General features: G+C 39.0%; 1 protein-coding gene across 6 annotated transcripts in view; it reads left to right on the forward strand.

Annotated features, from left to right (window-relative positions):
• LOC127452032 (equilibrative nucleoside transporter 4-like) overlaps window positions 1–20,558 on the forward strand; it is a 36,343-nt gene that overhangs the window by 11,572 nt on the left and 4,213 nt on the right. For 3 of the 6 annotated variants that reach the window (XM_051717158.1, XM_051717156.1, XM_051717157.1), the window contains 7 exons: window positions 2,127–2,367; window positions 4,355–4,486; window positions 8,796–8,909; window positions 10,148–10,276; window positions 10,420–10,494; window positions 17,376–17,632; window positions 20,517–20,558. The exon at window positions 20,517–20,558 is cut by the window's right edge and continues 82 nt beyond it. In XM_051717158.1, the coding sequence (XP_051573118.1) occupies window positions 2,205–2,367; window positions 4,355–4,486; window positions 8,796–8,909; window positions 10,148–10,276; window positions 10,420–10,494; window positions 17,376–17,632; window positions 20,517–20,558 (912 nt within the window). In that variant the 5' untranslated portion in view covers window positions 2,127–2,204. The remainder of the gene's footprint in view (window positions 1–2,126; window positions 2,368–4,354; window positions 4,487–8,795; window positions 8,910–10,147; window positions 10,277–10,419; window positions 10,495–17,375; window positions 17,633–20,516) is intronic. The other 3 variants (XM_051717161.1, XM_051717160.1, XM_051717162.1) reach the window with 3 other exon arrangements.

A 20,558-nucleotide genomic window follows, 5' to 3' on the forward strand; every position in this document is an offset into this window, starting at 1 on the left:
TTAACTTTTTAAGATTCTGGAAATGTACGGGTTTGGGAATACTTTTATTGGATGGATTAAGTTACTTTATAGACACCCGGTAGCGGCGGTACAAACAAATGGATTAATTTCAGGTTGCTTTACTCTGGATAGGGGCACCCGGCAGGGTTGTCCTCTTTCCCCATTATTGTTCTGTCTTGCCCTGGAACCATTAGCAGCCGCAATAAGAAAGGAGGATGATTTTCCAGGGGTGATGGCGGGAGGTGTGGCGCATAAGCTTTTGCTTTACACAGATGATATTTTATTATTCGTCTCTGACCCTACTAGATCTATGTATGCCTGCACAGAATTATTAATTCCTTTTCTAAATTCTCAGGATACAGAGTTAATTGGTCTAAATCCGAAGCTTTGGCTCTGACAGCGTACTGCCCGGTAACGGCTTTTGAACCGGGCGCCTTTCAGTGGCCCAAACAGGGCATTAAGTAATTGGGTATTTTATTCCCAGCAAATTTGTGTGATTTATTTGAGTTAATTTAATAAAAAGTTTTTCGAGTGATGTGGGCAGGTGGGCTTCATTACATTTATCGATGATTGGGAAGGTTAATGTTATTAAAATTAATTGTATTCCAAAATTCAACTACCTGCTACAGTCTTTCACTATAGATGTCCCCCTCTCTTATTTCAAGCCATTTGATACCATAGCGAAGTCCTTCATTTGGAATGGTAAACATCCCAGATTGCATTTCAGTAAGCTGTATAGGCCAATTGACAAAAGTGGGCTAGGCCTACCCAAGATTTTGTTTTATTATTATGTGTTCGGTCTCAGACATTTGGCTCATTGGTCGCATCCACCCGAGAGAGCCCCTCCCTGGTTTTGTATTGAACAGGAAGTTCTTGCCCCTATTTCGCCATTGCAAAGCCTTTCTATCAAACTAATCAGAGAAGTTAAGTTACACCCCGTTATCTCGCATTTGCACTCTGTATGGACAAAAGTGTCCAGAGTGTTTAATTCGGACATTTATTTAAATGTTGCCTCGGGCATATGGCTGAACTCAAAATTATGTATTAATAAGTCCCCTTTCTGCTGGTCAGAGTGAATTGTGAGGGGGGTTACTACACTTGGTGACCTATATGAGAGCGGAGTGATGAGATCCTTTTTAAATTTGGTTCAACATTTTGGGATTCCCAGATTCTCAGTTCTTTAGGTATTTACAGCTGCGTAACCTGCTCTGTACTATTTTTGGGAGTAGCATACACCCCCCTAGAGCGGCAGACACTTTGGGAGGGATGATTACTGCTTTTAGAAAAGGTCACGAGGCATCAGTGTATTACTCCCTGCTAATTCAGAGTCTGGGGGACGGAGCTTTAACTTCTATCAAGAGATTATGAGAGAAAGATTTAAACTTGCTCTTGGAGGAGGGGTGTGGGCTAGGATTCTAAAAAACATCAAGTCTGCATCTAGAGATGCAAGGGTGCGCCTTATGCAATTCAGTATTTTACATCGATTCTATTGGACCCCCTCTAGATTGTATAGGCTTGATCTTAAAGATACACCACCTGCTGGCGATGCCAATCAGAGGATGGAGACACAACCCATGTCTTTTGGGGGGGTGTTAAGATCCAAGAATTTTGGTTAAAGGTTCAGAGTTTTGTGTGTGAGGTATTGGGCACTCGGGTTTCATTTTGCCCCAGACTCTATATTTTGGGCGATGGGGCGGTCATCGATGTAGAGAATAGACACATCAGTTGTGTCCTAACCAGTGTCATGATTGCCAGACAGATAGTTTTAAGGGGATGGAGGTCGACTGGAGCACCCTCATTTCAGGAGTGGTGCTCGGAGATGGGGAGAGTGGTGGCTTTTAAAGAAGGGTCATTTAGAAAACTGGGGAAATTGGACTTGTTTGTGGGGAAGTTAGGCGGATATCTGGCGTTTCTGGAGGACTCTCGGGTGGAGCAGTGGAGAGAGAGGTGTAGTTGTCAATTGTGTGTGTGTGTGTGTGTGTGTGTGTGTGTGTATATATATATATATATATATATATATATATATATGTATATATATTGGTCGACCACTACTTTTACAGTGAAACTGTTCATGTTTATCGTACTTTTTATATATGAAGTAAATAATAATATAATTCCTCTCACAGAGTACATCATATTATAGAGCACACTGACTCTGTTAAAGGAGGCCTAATTGTAAGAGTTCCCAGTCCAAGAGAGGGACTATGGGTTCAAAAGGAGCAGAGAGGCGTAAACAGACCACCCCTGGTCAGACCCCAGAGGGCAATGTGGTGATGAGCTTCAGTTTTGAGAGCTACCAGCTGGAGGAAGAGGACTGTCATGTTAAAGATATCTCAGACAAAGGGGTGCTGGCCCTTTCAGAACCTGGTGAGTCTCTGCTGCATATAGATTACAATTCTAGCCTCACTATGACCATAGAATGTATTTGTGGATGTAGAAAATGTAGTAATTTTTTATCTTGGCTATTTACATAATACTGTATATGTGAATGTACATATTGTATGTATAGGCAAGGATAAAGACCCACCTTGGTTGTAGAGGTTACATTACTTGGCATGTTATAGCAAGGTCTAATCATGTTAGGTGGAGAGCATGCTGCAGCATTCTGTCTCCTCATGTTGCCTGGATACAAAGGTCACACTTATTAAATCAGTGGAGTAGGAGAACATGTTACTCCTTAATCTTTAGCGTTAGAAATGCTCTGGAGTGGTATGCACTTCTAGCATACAGAATATAAGCATACCGTTATATTCTATATTAATATAATTTTTCATTTTTAACATTACACTGAAAAACATTACTAGTAAGATTTACTTAATTTTATTCTGCAAGTTTTTGCAAAATCGTATAAAAGTAAAATCTACTTAACTTTATGACATAATATTGAATAAAGTGAGTATATTTAACTTAAAAACTTTAGTAAATTCAGTAATTTTTACTTACAACTATGATATACATGGTTCTTAAACTTAGTAAAATTTGAATAAACATTTTATTAGAACATGTCACATTTAGAATTTTCCTGACAAATATATGTTTATTCATTAATAACATGACATACAGAAGCCATAGGGAAGCTGAATGCATACTTTGTAGTCTATAAGACAACATCACCTTGCATTATTGACAATAGAAACAAGATACAGAGCTGCGCATGCAGACCTCAACACTTGGTGCACAAAACACCATGATGGTAACAATAAACAGATTCTTTTTTTTATCATGAACAGGTAATTTTTGAGTAGAAAATAAAAATGGTGTAAATAAACGTGCAAACAGTGAAACAGTCCAATAAAATTTAAGCCCAGCGCATGCAGGGACCACCAGCTTTGAAAAGTTAAGTAAAATGTACTTATTTTATTTACCAGTGAAATTTACACAAATTAGCAAATAAATATGACAAGGTTTTGTACTTAAGGATTAATACATGATGACATATTGTAAAAATAACAAACAATCATAAATATTTACTTAAAAGCTAGATAAATAATTTTTACATGTTGAATGTAGACTTTCTTTTTTAATTAGTATTTTTATTTTATCCCCTTTTCTCCCCAATTTGGAATGCCCAGTTCCCACTACTTAGTAGGTCCTTGTGGTGGCGCGGTTACTCGACTCAATCTGGGTGGTGGAGGACAAGTCTCAGTTGCCCCCGCTTCTGAGACCGTCAATCCACGCATCTTATCACGTGGCTCATTGTGCATGACACCACGGAGACTCCCAGCATGTGGAGGCTCATGCTACTCTTCGCAATCCATGCACAACTTACCACGCACCACATTGAGAGCGAGAACCACTAATCGCGACCACAAGGAGGTTACCCCATGTTACTCTACCCTCCCTAGCAACTGGGCCAATTTGGTTGCTTAGGAGACCTGGCTGGAGTCATGCAGCACGCCCTGGATTCGAACTGACAACTCCAGGGGTGGTAGTCAGCGTCAATACTCGCTGAGCTACCTAGGCCCCCTGAATGTAGAATTTTTGTAATATTTCCAAGTTAACGCTTGAACTAACTTTTTCAATGTAGAAAGTGCTTAATCGTTTCTGCTAAATTTACTTCACCACAAAATAATTTTTTTCAGTGTACTTCACTTCTTCCATCTCTTAAATTTGGCATGTTGTGCTAAAGTGCTTCCATTAATAATTTCAGAGAGAGAGAGAGAGAGAGCAGAATGTCAAATGTCTCATACATATGCGTAAATGTACTTCAAAGAGACAGCACACAAACTATGAGACAAATATTTAAAGCACACATTTTTTTAAATGTCATCCAAATGCAAACTTAGACAGGACTTCTGTTTGTACCTCTCAATATTTCTTTGTGGATACAAATGGGTGTGTTTTCTGTGCTTAGCCTTTGAAGAAACCATCCCAGATGATCGCTACCACGGGATCTATTTTGCCATGCTCCTGGCTGGAGTGGGCTTCCTGCTGCCTTACAATAGCTTCATTACAGATGTGGACTACCTGCATCATAAGTTTGAGGGTACACCATTACATGTTTGTGTCTTATTTGTGGTTCATAGCTAGCATTTTAAGTCAACTTATATAATGTGACATACTGTATTTCTGAATGAAACAGGAAATTCAACGAGAAAAAATCGGATGGGATTTATCATTAGGAAATTGATTGGATAGTGAAAAGTAGGAGTTTCATACCAAAATGGACCCACAACTGAATGCAAGTTTGCCAAATTATGGCCCAATTATTTGGCTATTCAGGGGCCCCCTATATTTCATTGCAACCCATCAATTGTTTTTTCATAAATATGATATTTTTTAATAAATGTAAGCATAAGCTTACTTGCACACTGAATAAGAACCACATAAATAAAATGTAAGTTTGTATAGCTTATTGAAATAACAGGCTAAATGTTGCATTTAATAGAACACATACAGGCCTATATATTAGAATGTTTGATCATGTAACTTTAGTTAGAACTGTGCTTCTACTGGAAATGTGGGCTTTTTATATTTTTAATGTTGATTTTACACACAAAAAATATCTCTTAGTCTGAACTTCAGTCGTGAGCAGTGGTTCTACATGTTTCAAATTAGTTTTCTTAGCTTAACATTACTATGTAATCTCAACACAAATCTATTTAGAAATAACCCAGTTAAATTGGGTAAACCCAACAAAGTTAGACATGTCAATGTATCTCAAATATATCTCTTATTACTTTACGTATTAACTAGTGAAAGTGAATTAAATACATGCTGGTTGGAAGCACAACAGAGTGTAGTTTAGTAACTATGCCATAGGTAGCACAGCATTTGCTCAACAAAGCAAGTAATCAATGTCATGTGTGACATCTACCTGTCCTCAGCGTTATCTCAAGCTGCACTCTTCACCATAATGTCCAAGCCAAGTCATTTTTATTTGTATAGCCCTTTTCACAACTCAAATAATTTCAAAGCAGCTTTACAGGAAATCTTGCATTTAAAAAAAAAAAAATAAAAAAAATCTGTAATCTCTATAAAGTCTTAAAGTGATCATTGTGTAGTTTGATTAAATATGATTGTAAATTTTGTATAAAAATTAAATAATTCAATAATAATTGTATTTAGAACCCCAGTGAGCAAGCTGAAGGCGACTGTGGCAAGGAACACAAAACTCCATAAGATGTTGGTTAATGGAGAAAAATAACCTTGGGAGAAACCAGGGTCACTGTGGGGCCAGTTCCCCTCTGGCTAAACAACATGAATATAATGCCAATATTAGTTATTTGTGTGCAGTGCATGTCATGGTTTAAAATTTGTAAATTAAGTAAGTGTTAAGGTCCAGCAGACTCTGTCTAGCTGTTTGAAACACTCGCCTGCTGTATATGCGTTGCTTCAGCACATTGAGTCCACTGCCACACGTGCCGGGTGTGTGTGTGTCCCCAAATGTTCGCTCTTGTGAGGAAAGCCGCGATGCTCTGTATTGTTGTTGCTGTGATTCATGAAGCGTTCCATTCAACTCGGAGAGTCTTAATTTCCACCTTTCAGCTGGTGAAAGTGTATGTAACGGAATGACACTTAATATTGGACATCTAACTTGGAAACTCCCATTTCGTCGAGATGCAGGTGCGTGTTACTTCACGTAGGGCAGGGAGGTTTTCAGTCAGTGACAAACATTTACTTTTATTAAATAATATCCATTAACAAGTCAAAATTCTTACATGAAATGATAATAAAACGTGTTTAGCAAACGTTTTGCAGAGACAGGTGTTCAAAACACAGTTAATTACGCTCTCTTTTGATTATCGTAACGATAGCATTGCAGTGTTGTATCAGTTTGGTTGCTATGAGACGTTTCTGACAATCAGTGTACCCCTCAAAACCACAACGTAATCAAACTCAAAATTAAAAATAAGCTTCCTCTTTGTTTGTGTTTAGTTGTCAGGTAATTGTCACTGGATTTCGAATTAAGTGAAAAGTCACATCATGCGTGATCCCTTTTGATCATCGTTTTCATGATCGATCATTGCTGCCATGTCCGAGTACCTGAGTACTCGTGCTCATCCCTAGACTGAATATATGGTTCAATTGAGGCTTATTCCTAACCAATTTAGCCACAGTACTGAATAAACACATAGGATTGTTGTGGCCTTCCTTCCTTCCTTCAGTCCTTCCTTTTTTAGTCCTTGGTTGATCACATGCCTGATTAATTTAGTCCCAACTTAGATTGTAGTAAACTTCAATTTTACAAATTTAAATGGATAGAACACAATGAAATCATGTTTTAGAATTGTGTCAGTTTAGTTCATTTTAATTAAGTGAATTGAACATTTTATATATATATATATATATATATATATATATATATATATATATATATATATATATATATATATATATATATATATACTTTATATATCTTGGAATATATGAAGGTAAACAAAAACAAATTTTCTCTCTATACAATCAGAGAGCAACAGAACAGAACAGATACACATGAGGAATACTTTTCTGACCCCGAACGAATAGGAACTCATTCGACGCATGCGCACTACAACTGCTTTGTGACAGCTTTTACCCTGCGTTCCAAACACCCAAAGTATACTTTGGCCTTTAGAATAGTCCCAACTAATAGTACACTCCCCCCCCACACACACACACACACACACACACGGACAGTGCTAAAATAGTGTCACAAAGCAGTCATAGTGCGCATGCTTCAAACACGTCCTTATGGACACACATACCAGAGTGACATCAGCAGAAAATTAAGCAAGTTATTAAGTTTTGATTAAAGATTACAGATTTATTTGGAATAACGTGCACAGAAGAATCATTCACAATAAGACCAAGAACATGAATTACGAAAGTAAGCTGGGTCAATTTAGATTATATGTTATGACTTTAAAACCAATGATAACAAGGACACTTTTCAAAGAAAGTTTACAGTTGCAATTTCTTTTGTTTATCGTTTCTTAATATTAAAATGTGGCATACGTCTCTGCTCATACTTATTTTTCCTTTACAATAATAAAAGGAATTACACTATATTGCCAAAAGTATTCGCTCACCCATCCAAATAATTGAATTCAGGTGTTCCCATCACTTCCATGGCCACAGGTGTATAAAATGAAGCACCTAGGCATGCAGACTGCTTCTACAAACATTTGTGAAAGAATGGGCCGCTCTCAGGAGCTCAGTGAATTCCAGCGTGGTACTGTGATAGGATGCCACCTGTGCAACAAGTCCAGTTGTGAAATTTCCTCACTACTAAATATTCCACAGTCAACTGTCAGTGGTATTATAACAAAGTGGAAGCGATTGGGAATGACAGCAACTCAGCCACGAAGTGGTAGGCCACGTAAAATGACAGAGCGGGGTCAGCGGATGCTGGGGCGCATAGTGCGCAGAGGTCGTCAACTTTCTGTAGAGTCAATCGCTACAGACCTCCAAAGTTCATGTGGCCTTCAGATTAGCTCAAGAACAGTGCGTAGAGAGCTTCATGGAATGGGTTTCCATGGCTGAGCAGCTGCATCCAAGCCATACATCACCAAGTGCAATGCAAAGTGTCGGATGCAGTGGTGTAAAGCAGGCCGCCACTGGACTCTAGAGCAGTGGAGACACGTTCTCTGGAGTGACGACTCACGCTTCTCCATCTGGCAATCTGATGGACGAGTCTGGGTTTGGTGGTTGCCAGGAGAACGGTACTTGTCTGACTGCATTGTGCCAACTGTGAAGTTTGGTGGAGGGGGGATTATGGTGTGGGGTTGTTTTTCAGGAGCTGGGCTTGGCCCCTTAGTTCCAGTGAAAGGAACTCTGAATGCTTCAGCTTACCAAGAGATTTTGGACAATTCCATGCTCCCAACTTTGTGGGAACAGTTTGGGGATGGCCCCTTCCTGTTCCAACGTGACTGCGCACCAGTGCACAAAGCAAGGTCCATAAAGACATGGATGAGCGAGTTTTGTGTGGAAGAACTTGACTGGCCTGCACAGAGTCCTGACCTCAACCCGATAGAGCACCTTTGGGATGAATTAGAGCGAAGACTGCGAGCCAGGCCTTCTCGTCCAACATCAGTGTCTGACCTCACAAATACGCTTCTGGAAGAATGGTCAAAAATTCCCATAAACACACTCCTAAACCTTGTGGAAAGCCTTCCCAGAAGAGCTGAAGCTGTTATAGCTGCAAAGGGTGGGCCAACGTCATATTAAACCCTATGGATTAAGAATGGGATGTCACTTAAGTTCATATGCGTCTAAAGGCAGGTGAGCGAATACTTTTGGCAATATAGTGTATGTCATGAACATTCAGATGAATTTCGAGGTCATCTTCTCTTTGTCTTCCGGATGTCTTTCAGGAACATCTATCGTGTTTGACATGGGTTTAACCTACATTCTTGTGGCCCTTGTGGCCGTGATCTTGAACAATGTCCTGGTGGAGATGCTGAGCCTGCATACCAGGATCACTGTGGGTGAGTCTGTTTATTCAGAAAAGACACACACACACACACACACACACACACACACACACACACACACACACACAGACACAGTAAGCACAAAAGAGTGGTTGTGAAGGCAGTTGATTGACCTGAGTGAGCGGCTGGCCTAAAGGGAAGAGGGAGGAGGGGCAACAGTCTGGCAGCTGCATCACTCATCTGAACCTGAAGAATAACAATTGCACAATACTGTTAAATAAGCAAAATGTTAAATGGATTGAGAGGCTGGTTAGGTAATGCTGGAAACTAACAAGCAAAAATAGATAAACATGTATGGATTTTAGAACAACAATGTTCCTTTTTTCAAAGTAGAATACAAAGATCAATAAGACATGTCTAACCACACCATCAACTTATTCTGAATGCATTGTCTTCAAATTAAAGTTAATTTGGCACATGAATGTCAAAAACATATCAAATGCAGCTGCTTTTGTATGATAAAATTACAATGTTATAAGCAATATTTTTTTGTGACTAAGCAGTATATGCCACCCAAAAAGAAAAGAAAGACAAGGAAACAAAATGGCATAATTATCAGAGTCTGTGGTTTTGAAGAATTCTTCAATCTTCTTTCAGAACTACTGTAATACAGTAATACTACTGTAAATGTTCACAGAGTTAGTCAAATCCATAGGAAAGAAAAATCTCTTTAATATCTCAATGGTTTCTTCCAGACTGCAATGAGAAGAAATTGAGACTTTTGCTGAAGTCTCCTGCTTGTCATATTTTTATCCTGAGAAACAGACCCCAGAAATCTCACATATCTCCTTTAGAGTATTAAAATATATCTCAAATCTGAAGTCCAAATTTCAGTATGAGCTCAAACATTTCTCATTAAAGGCCAAATTATCTGAGCTATACTATCCACATAAATTTTATAGCTATATGCTCTTAGTATGACAACAACGGTCCCATTTGCGTCTTGTTATATCTCCTAAGGAATTTTAGAAAACACATGAAACATAAATTAGACCATCAAATCTCATGAGCTCTGAAAGTGCAGTGATTTTCCACTGGATATAAATGTGGAATATGAATTGTACAAAGAATAAATCCATAAGGCATGTGGTATCAAATAAAAAATGAATTGTTTCAACAGACGGAAAAATAGTTAGATTGACCAAAATTTGAGTTATTTTATGGTGTGCTATCTCAGCTTCGCTGGACTCTCTGGGCTTATATCTGATTGCGGTAAATGTCATCTTTTGCAGGTTACTTTTTTGCACTTGGACCTCTGCTTTTTGTCACCATCTTTGATGTGTGGCTGGAGAAGTTCACCACAAAACAGGCATATGTCATCAATCTGATTTCAGTGGGTATTGTGGCATTTGGATGCACAGGTATTTGGTCATACTTGATTTTTCAAACTCGTTTCTATTGTAGAAGCGTTGGGAGTCATTGCTTTTCTTTTAGGCTCAGAACATTGTGTTCTCTCTCAACCATGATTTTTCCAGCAATAACACTTATTTACCTGTGTCTCCAGTGCAGCAGTCTAGTTTCTATGGATACATGGGGATGCTTCCCAAACACTACACACAGGGAGTGATGACTGGAGAGAGTAAGATGTTATTTACCATCAAATGTGGTAATGTTAGAGTAGTGGTTTGGGGACATGCCCTAAATAAACTTCCAAGGGAGCTGCAAAAAGACTTAAATTATTTAGAATAGATTATATTAAAATAATCAAACTTACTTAAAATGCTAAAACCCGCTGGTATATTAAAGGAATAGTTCACCCAAAAAATAAAATTCTCTCATCATTTACTCACCCTCATCCCAGATGTGTATGACTTTCTTTCTTTCTTCTGCTGAAAACAAAGATTTTTAGAAGAATGTCTCAGCTTTGTTGGTCCATACAATGCAAGTGAATTGTGGCCAGAACTTTGAAGGTCCAAAAAGCTTATGAAGGCTCCTAAAAGTAATCCATATGGCTCCATTGGTTAAATCTATATCTTCAGAAGAAATATGATAGATGTGTGTTAGAAACAGATTAATAGTTCAGTCCTTTTTTACTATAAATTCTTCTCCCTGTCCAGTAGGTGGCAATATTCACAAAGAATAAGAATCACCAAAAACAAAAGAAGAACTCTTAGGAGAGAAGAGTGCTTAGGAGGGCTGTTTAAATGTGGACATTAATACAAAAAAAAAATAACTTAAATATTTATCTGTTTCTCACCCACACCTATCATATCGCTTCTGAAGACACTGATTTAACTACTGGAATCGTATGGATAACTTTAATGCTGCCTTAATGTGGAGTAACGTGTGAGCAACGAGCTCTACGCACTTTGCAAAATGTTTAATTATTTTTATATAACCTGGCGAAATTCGATACAGTCAGTTACACATTTGCTCTTTTAGGTCAAATATGGCAAAGAAGTCAAAATCCTTGGGCTCTGGAGACATTAAAAGATACTTACGTGCTCAGGATGAAAGCCCTGTCAGGCCTACAGACCGGGGACTTGATTTTGTTGGTGGGACGGGAGAGGAGATCCAGCGTCAACTGTCCAACATATCGGTGTTGCTTACGAAAATTCGTGCTGACTTGGAGGATCTCGCTGTTATACGTTAATCGATTACGGCGATGGAAACAAAATTCTCAGAGTTAGTCACAAGAGTGACGGATGTTGAGAAACGAATCGATTATCTTGAGTCATCGGAGAGGGAATTATCCGCTAATCCACCTGCGACCAAAGTTGATTTGGAAAGTGTTCTTGGAAAAATTGAAAATCTTGAGAATAGAAATCACAGGAATAATGTCCGAATTGTTGGAATTCCTGAGCATGAGGAGGTTAGAGATATGGTGAAATTCTTGGATGAACTCTTCCCGAGTCTGCTCGACATAACAGGCCACAAGCTGGAAATCAAGTGAGCTCACGGAGTTCCGGCTGGTAGATCTACTGAAGGAAACAGGCCCCGATCAATTTTGGTCAAATTTCTGAGATCATCCGATAAAGATCTTGTGTTGCGCCAGGCGAGGAACAAAAGAAAGCTTTCTTGGAAGAATCACAATATTTTCTTTTTCCCAGACTTTGCGAATTCGATGAGAGAAATGCGAGCAATTCAAGGAGTGTTAGAAACTCTTGCATCAAAGAAATATCGTTTTTGCACTGATGTTTCCGGCCAGACTGAGAATAGAGACGAAGGATGGTCGCAAAGTATTCACGTATCCGAAACAAGCACTGTCTTTTATACAATCTATGAGTGAGTAAACCATTGAGGTTTTTCTCATGTAAGTGGATCGACTCGCTGTTCATTGACTCTGCTGTTGGAGGAAGTTGGGCGTCATTTTTGTTTCTTTTTGCGTTGACTCCGCCTGGCGGCTGGAGTCTATTTGGTGGAATAACACTTTTCCTTAAAGAATCTTTTGCATTGACGGAAGATCGCTTCTGCACTGAAGTTCCCGGCCAGATTGAGATTAGACACTATGGATTACCGCTAAATGTTTCCATGCTCACACAAAGGATGTCTTTTTTACAGTTGGCGGTCTGAGTAAGTCATGGTGTATTCTTTTCATGTGTCCTTCGAGTGAACTTGACTCTTGATCACCCGTGGAACCGGGATTCCTGTTTTGCTGCTGTTTATGATGTTCCGCCTAACGGCTGGAGTTTGCTCTGTGGAGTAACACTGCTTTGGGACAGTTTTGTGGATGAATCTGCACGTTCTTTGTTCTTATGCCTCCTGTTGGTTAAGGTTTGATTTGCAGAGTTTTTCTGCGGGACATCGGAGTGATGTCATCTGCTGCATTCATAAGCATCCGGTTCACCGTTCATCTGTTTGACTGTTCGAGGACACTGAACAGTTTATAGAGGCTGGAATTTTGTTTTGTGGAAGAACACATCTTTGAGTCAGTTCTGTGAATGAATCTACACGTTCTGTGTGTTCATTCTTCCTATTGGCTGGGGCCAATGTGAGGCAAAATTGAGCAATCTGATGGCAAAGTTGTCACGGGGGCTCTTGCAGGCATACATGGACCTTTTGAGTTTGGAGGGATTGACGGCGGTTGGCGCTCTCGTGCGCGGGGTTAATGCGCACGTTTTCTTTTTTTCTTTTTTTTTTTGGATCGGGGGGGGAGTTCGGGGTTTGATTGTTGCACTAATTGGGATTGTGGTCTGTATAATCTTGTATTTGACACACAATTAATTTCAATCGTTAATATGAATGGATTATCCCTCTCCACATGGAATGTGAATGGGTTGGGGCACCCCATAAAAAGAAGAAAGGTTGTTACTTTTCTTAAGTGTAAGAAATATGATATAGTGATTCTTCAAGAAACAGATCTTTCCCCACAGGAAGCTGAAAAATGTGGGTGCTGGCTCAAGTAAGAGCAGGGGAGTTATTATATTGGTAAATAAACATCTACAATTCAAATATCTCAAACAGATTAAGGATAAATTAGGGAGAGTCATTATTGTTTTAGTTTAAATTCAGGGACAAAGGTTGATTTTGGCTAATATTTATGCACCTAATGTGATGACCAGGGCTTTTTCATAGATCTTGAAGGGATGTTGCAATTCTCTGGCACCCCTTATGATATAATATTGGGAGGAGACTTTAATCTTTTGATGGACTCAGTCCTTGATCATAGTGAAGTGAAAGTGTGTAAGCCCCCTAGAGCAACAGTGACACTTCACAGGATGTGTAAAAATCTTGGTCTTGCAGATATCTGGTGACTTTTGAACCCATCTGGTAGGGACTATAATTTTTTTTTCATCAGTTCATAAAATCTATTCTAGAATAGATTTTTTTTATTTTTTTATATCAAAGTCCCTCACTTCATCTGTAGTCGATTGCTCAATTGGAAACATCTTAGTCTCAGATCACACCCTGGTAAATTTAGAGATGTTGCCGCATAAGGAGAAAAAGAAATCATATAGTTGTCGCTTTAATGTATCACTTTTGCAAAATCCTGATTTCCAACAAATGTTAAAGGCTGAAATCAGAGTTTATATGGAGACCAACTGGTCCTCAGTATCCTCTGTGGCTTGGGAAGCACTTAAGGCGGTTCTTAGGGGTCAGATCATACAGTATGCCTCATTCCTCAAAAAATCCAAAGCATAAGAACTTGTGAAATTGGAAGGGAATATTAAAAGGGCAGAGGCAGAGCTGAAGTGTCGTATGTTGTCTGATGGCCTCAGAGAATTGACCCGATTGAAATATAGATATAATGCTATTTTGTCACGGAAAGTGGAGTTTTGGTTATTCAGGGCAAGACAGTCATACTTTGAGTCGGGGGACAAAGCAGGGAAGCATTTAGCTAGATATATAAAGCAGAGAGAGTCTTTTTCTACCATTCCCTCGGTAAAATCTTCTGCCGGTGAAATATTTACCTCGGCAGTGATATTAATGATGCTTTTAAGGAATTCTATTTTGATCTCTATAGTTCCACGTCTTCATCTACTGATGAAGATATTGGAAAATTTGTGGATCCATTAGAACTCCCTAAACTGACGACCAAGCAAAAAAACTCTCTTGATTCTGAGATAACCTTGGAGGAGCTTGACGAGGTAATTAAGTCCCTGCCTACAGGCAAAGCTCCGGGGCCAGATGGATTTGCCGCTGAATTTTTTAGATCTTGTGCAACAGAATTGGCTCCACTTTTGCTAGAAGTTTATACGGAATCATTAAAGAATGGAAAGCTTCCCCCAACCATTACTCAAGCCTGGATCAGTCTGATTCTTAAAAAGGACAAAGATTCAAGTGAGTGTAAAAGTTACCGTCCAGTTTGATCCAGCTAGATGTAAAAATTTTGTCAAAAATTCTGGCTAACCGATTAAGTAAAGTTATGACATCTCTTATACATGAAGATCAGGTGGGGTTTATTCTGGGCCGTAGCTCTTCTGATAACATTAGGCGTTTCAGCAATATCATGTGGTCAGTGGCGAATGATCAGACTCCGGTCGCTGCCATCTCACTCGACGCCGAAAAGGCATTTGATATGGTTGAATGGGATTATCTTTTTAAGATTTTGGAAATGTATGGGTTCGGAAGTACATATATTGTTTGGATTAAGTTACTTTATAGACACCCTGTAGCGGCAGTACAAACAAACAGATTAATTTCAGATTATTTTACTCTGAATAGGGGCACCCGGCAGGGTTGCCCTCTTTCCCCATTATTGTTCTGTCTTCCCCTGGAACCATTAGCAGCCGTGATGAGAAAGGAGGATGATTTTCCAGGGGTGATTGCGGGAGGTGTGGCGCATAAGCTTTTGTTTTATGTAGATGTTATTTTATTATTTGTCTCCGACCCTTCTAGATCTATGCCTTGCCTCCACAGAAATATTAATTCCTTTTCCAAGTTCTCAGGATACAATGTCAATTGGTCTAAATCCGAAGCTCTTGCTTTGACAGCATATTGTCCAGTACTGGCTTTCCAGCCAGGTGCCTTCCAGTGGCCCAAACAGGGCATTAAATATTTGGATATTTTATTTCCACCAAATTTGTCTGACTTAGAGTTAATTTTGACCCTCTAATAAAAAGATTTTCGAGCGATGTGGACAGGGTTGGCTTCACTACATTTATCGATGATTGCGAAGGTCAATGTAATTCAAATGAATTATATTCCAAAATTCAACTACCTGCTACAGTCACTCCCTGTAGATGTCCCCCTCTCTTATTTCAAGCAATTTGAAAGTATAGCGAAGTCCTTCATTTGGAATGGTAAGTGTCCCAGATTGCACTTCAATAAATTACATAGGCCGATTGACAAAGGTGGACGAGGCCTACCCAAGATTTTTTTTTATTATTATGCTTTCGGTCTTAGACATTTGGCTCATTGGTCGCATCCACCTGAAAGGGCCCCTCCTTGGTTTTGTATTGAACAAGAAGTTCTTGCCCCTATTTCGCCATTGCAGGGCCTGTCTATCAAACTAACTGGTGAAGTTAAGTTACACCCCATCATCTCGCATTTGAACTCGGTATAGACAAAAGTGTCCAGAGTGTTTAATTCAGACATTTATTTGAATGCTGCTTTGAGCATATGGTTGAACCCAAAATTATGTATTGATAAGTCCCCCTTCTGCTTGTCAGAGTGGATTGTCAGGGGGGTTGCTGCACTCGGTGATCTATATGAGAACGGAGTGTTGAGATTCTTTGATAATTTGACTCAACATTTTGGGATTCCCAGATCTCAGTTCTTTAGGTACTTACAGCTGCGCCACCTGCTCTGTACTATTTTTGGGAGTAGCGTACACCCCCCTAAAGCGGCAGATACTTTGGGAGAGGTGCTTGCTGCTTTTGGTAAAGGACATGAAGCATCAGTGTATTACACTTTGCTAATTCTGAGTTTGGGGGATGGAGCTTTAACTTTTATTAAGGGATTATGGGAGAAAGATTTTAATTTGGTGTTGGAGGATGGGGTGTGGGCTGGGATTTTAAAAAAACATCAAGTCTGCATCTTGAGATGCAAGGGCTGCGCCTTATGCAATTTAAGATTTTGCATCGATTTTATTGGACCCGCTCTAGAATGTATAGGCTTGGTCTTAAAGACACACCCACCTGCTGGAGATGACAATCGGAAGACAGGGACACATCCCATGTTTTTTGGGGATGTGTTAGGATACAAGAGTTTTGGTTGAATGTACAGAGTTTCGTATGTGAAGTGGTCAACACACGGTTTTCGTTTTGCCCCAGATTGTGTGTTTTGGGGGATGGAGCGGTCCTGCATGTGGGTGATAAATACGTGGAGAGTTGGGTCCTGACAGGCGTGATGATTGGCAGGTGGTTAATTCTCAGGGGATGGAAGTCATCTGATGCACCCTCGTTTCGTGAGTGGTGTGTTGAGCTGGGTAGGGTGGCGGCGTTTGAGGAGATGGTGTACAGAAGGCTGGATAACATGGGGCGGTTTGTGGAGAGGGATTTTTTTATTTTATTTTTTATGTCTAAATATTTCCTGTTTTATTGTCTATTTGTGTGTCTTTGTCAGTTGACTTCCGATCACTAGAGTGCTTGTTTATGTCTGGTGGGGTGGAGGGATTATTGTTTGGGGAGGAAAAAAAAAAGTTTTGATTTCATGTGGTTTGAGGTTGTATTTTCTATTATGTCTGTGTGATTTGCTGCATGAATCAATAAAAATTTGTTAATTGAATGCTGCCTTAATGTGATTTTTGGAGCTTCAAAATTTTGGTCACCGTTCACTTGCATTGTGAGGACCTACAAAGCTGAAATATTCTTCTAAAAATCTTCATTTTTGTTCAGCAGAAGAAAGAAAGTCATACACATCTGGGATGGCATGAGGGTAAGTAATTGATGAGAGAATTTAAATGTTTGGGTGAACTATCCCTTTAACACCTAGTTTCTGTGGAAAGGGGGTTTTGAATATTGTCTTTGACAAATAGGGGGCCTTGGAGTCTAAAATGTTGAGAACCACTGGTTTAGATGTAATAGCATACAGTAAATAGATTCCCATATGTAACAACTTGCTTTTTTCTCTGTACAGGCACGGCAGGAGTAATTATTTCACTTAGTCGAATCTTCACCAAACTAATGATCAAAAACGAGAGAAAAAACACCATCATCTTCTTCCTCATTTCCATCTGTATGGTGTTGAAGTGCTTCATCCTGCACATGCTGGTGCAAAGGACACGTTTTGTCCAGTATTACACTAGTCTGACACGCCAGGGCCTCTCTCATTCCAAAGACCATGGAACCCAGTACCTGGTGCACCATGATGTCATCACAGAAGAAGTAAGATTTGTAAGTTTTACATGTCAAACATGAGAATGACATAAAGATGGACCTATTTTTGCTTTCTACTTTCTAAGAGTGATACAGTTGCTGGAAAAAGTTTGTGAACCCTTGGATTTACTATGGATTTCTGCTTAAATTGGTCAAAAAATATTATCTGATCTTCAACAATAGACAAACAATGCTTGAACATATAACATGCAAACAATGTTTTTATATGAAATGTCTTTTATTGAACACACAGTGTAAACATTTACAGTGCAGAGTTCTTTTTCCAGCAACTGTATATATGAGCAACTCTAAGATGTTTTGTGTGTGTCTACAATGACGGTTGTGGCGTAGGTCAGGGGTTTTCAAATTTCTTGAAATAGTATTAATGTCAAATTTGGGAAATGTAAACTTTTTATATATATATAAAAAAATATGTATGCCTTTTTTCTCTTAAATTTTCTGTGGACCCGCTAGCACCCTCTTGCGACCCTCTGAAGGTCCGTGAACCTCAGTTTGATGTAGGTGTCTAATACTGCTGCATAAGGTTTGCTTCTGAAATAAAAAGTGCTGTGTAAATTAAACAGCACATGGTAACACGTGTTTTCTTTCTCTTTATATGTATGGTTTAGAAAATGTTTTGGATTTAAATAAATCAGTGGAGTTATGCTGCTCTGGTGATGGGAAAGTTGAATTGTTAAGCTCTCTTTGATTAAGTTAAGACTGAAAAGTTAGTTTGGCATACTTAGCAGTGTTTTTTTGTAAAATGTCCCATAACTTCATTCTGTTTGTGCCGGACAGTGCTCTCTGTAAATGTGCACTCGAGCATGATTTAAGTGCTCACTCAGACACTGACAGTTCAGTTAGGGTAATATATGAAATCACTTAAGAGTAACTTAACTTCATGTCTTTCCTCTGGGTGACAGGCTGAGCACTCAGCTGTTTCTCCACTCAACATTTCTTCATCTTTAGCCTGCAATTGGCCAGCAGTTGTGGCTTATTGTTAATGTGGCAAGGGTAAAATACACCTATAATTACATATAAATGAGGCTCTTTTGTAGCTTAAAGAGTGTTAATGTTATTTGTTGCGCCTTATATATTTATATAAAGGTTAAGTGTGTCGTTTTTGCGCCTCTAGTGGCACCATACAGAATAGTAGAAATATTTTTTTATGGAATGTTATGCAGAAAAGATTCATCCTCCCTGAAAGCTATCACTGAATTAAGTGTCGTGAGATATCTCACCAGTCTCTGTGACAGCACTAGACAGTTGAACTAGCAAACAAAAATATGGCCACTGTCAAATTCTTTAATAAGCCACTCAAAAGACTTTGATGCACTTACAGCCTGTTAATCTTTTAGTAGGAAGCTGAGAGTGTAGTAGAAGTGGATCCTTTAGGTTTAACGCCATATTCAGATTCATGACAGTTGTCAGTTCAGGGTGCTATTTATTTTAGAAAATTATCTAATCATTTACTCACCCTCATGCCATTCCAGATGTGTATAACTTTCTTCTGCAGAACACAGACAAAGATTTTGTGAAGAATATTTCAGCTCTGTTGGTCCTTACAATGCAAGTGAATGGGTGGCAACATTTTGACGCTTAAAAAAGCACATAAAGGCAGAATAAAAGTAATACATAAGACTCCAGTGGTTAAATCCATATATTCTGAAGTGATATGATAGGTGTGGGTGAGAAACAGATCAGTATTTAAGTAAATTTTTCTAGAAATTCTTCTCCCTGCCTAGTAGGGGGCGTATGCATGAAGAATGTGAATCACCAAAAACAAAAGAAGAAGAATGTGAAAGTGAAAGTTAAAGTGGAGATTGAGCAGGGAGGAGAACTTTTAGTAAAAATGTACTTAAATATTGATCTGTTTCTCACCCACACCTGTTATATCATTTCTGGAGACATTGATTTAACCACTGGAGTCATATGGATTACTTTTATGCTGATACATTTTTGGAGCTTCAACATTTTGTTACCCATTCACTTGCATTGTATGGACCTACAGAGCTGAAATATTCTTTTGTGTTCTGCTGAAGAAAGAAAGTCATACACATCTGGGATGGCATAGGGGTGAGTAAATGATGAGAGAATTTAAATTTTTGGGTGAATTATTCCTTTAACTGTCTCTTTGGAAGGCAGGGTTTTGTAAAGAGGGGGCGTCTAAATCGGTTCGACTGAAGTTCCAGAACGGCTAACATTGCTTACAGCACCTTTAACGCATGTCTCCTGAAAACTCCTTCCATCTGCCATTGGTCGGTAAAAAGTCCAGCACCTAACACACACCATTGTTGCTGAGGCTGGTCGGGATGCTCAAACAAACAGGGCAATGTTTTGATAGTGCCACAGAGCCATAGTGTTTGCATTTTTCAAGGAAATTAACCTACCAATGGATTACTTCTAGTTGTCTCTCCATATTAAGATGGGAAAACCTGTTTTATATATATATATATATATATATATATATATATATATATATATATATAAATTATAGGTATTCTGAGAAGGTATTTCTCTGGAGCAGTTCCATTGTGCTCACCCTGTCTCTGTTGCAGTGGGACCTTAGAGCTGTTTTTTTACCTCAACAAATTAAAGAGAGTGGTTTTACTAGTTCAGCCTGACACTTAATCAAGTAATGGTCCTCCTCACATCTCCCCTGCAGAAATTCATGAAAAGCATTATAATATGAATTCATTGCATGCTCTTACAAAGTTGCAATGACCTGCTTGATACGGTCATTGATTTTGATGTGTTATTTCATCGTTAAATTATTATGTTTTAGTGAAGGCAAGGTGTTTTTACAATATAAAGAAGAGAATGAGTGTTGGATTGATAGTCAGTCCTCTGTGGATGTAAGGTATTCAGTAAGAATTGGTCAGATGTCCTCTCTGTTTCTAAGGGCAATGGTGCAGTGGGCGCTTCTCCAGCTGAAGATGGCTGC

Source organism: Myxocyprinus asiaticus, chromosome 14 (assembly GCF_019703515.2).
Source record: "Myxocyprinus asiaticus isolate MX2 ecotype Aquarium Trade chromosome 14, UBuf_Myxa_2, whole genome shotgun sequence".
Classification (NCBI taxonomy): domain Eukaryota; kingdom Metazoa; phylum Chordata; class Actinopteri; order Cypriniformes; family Catostomidae; genus Myxocyprinus; species Myxocyprinus asiaticus.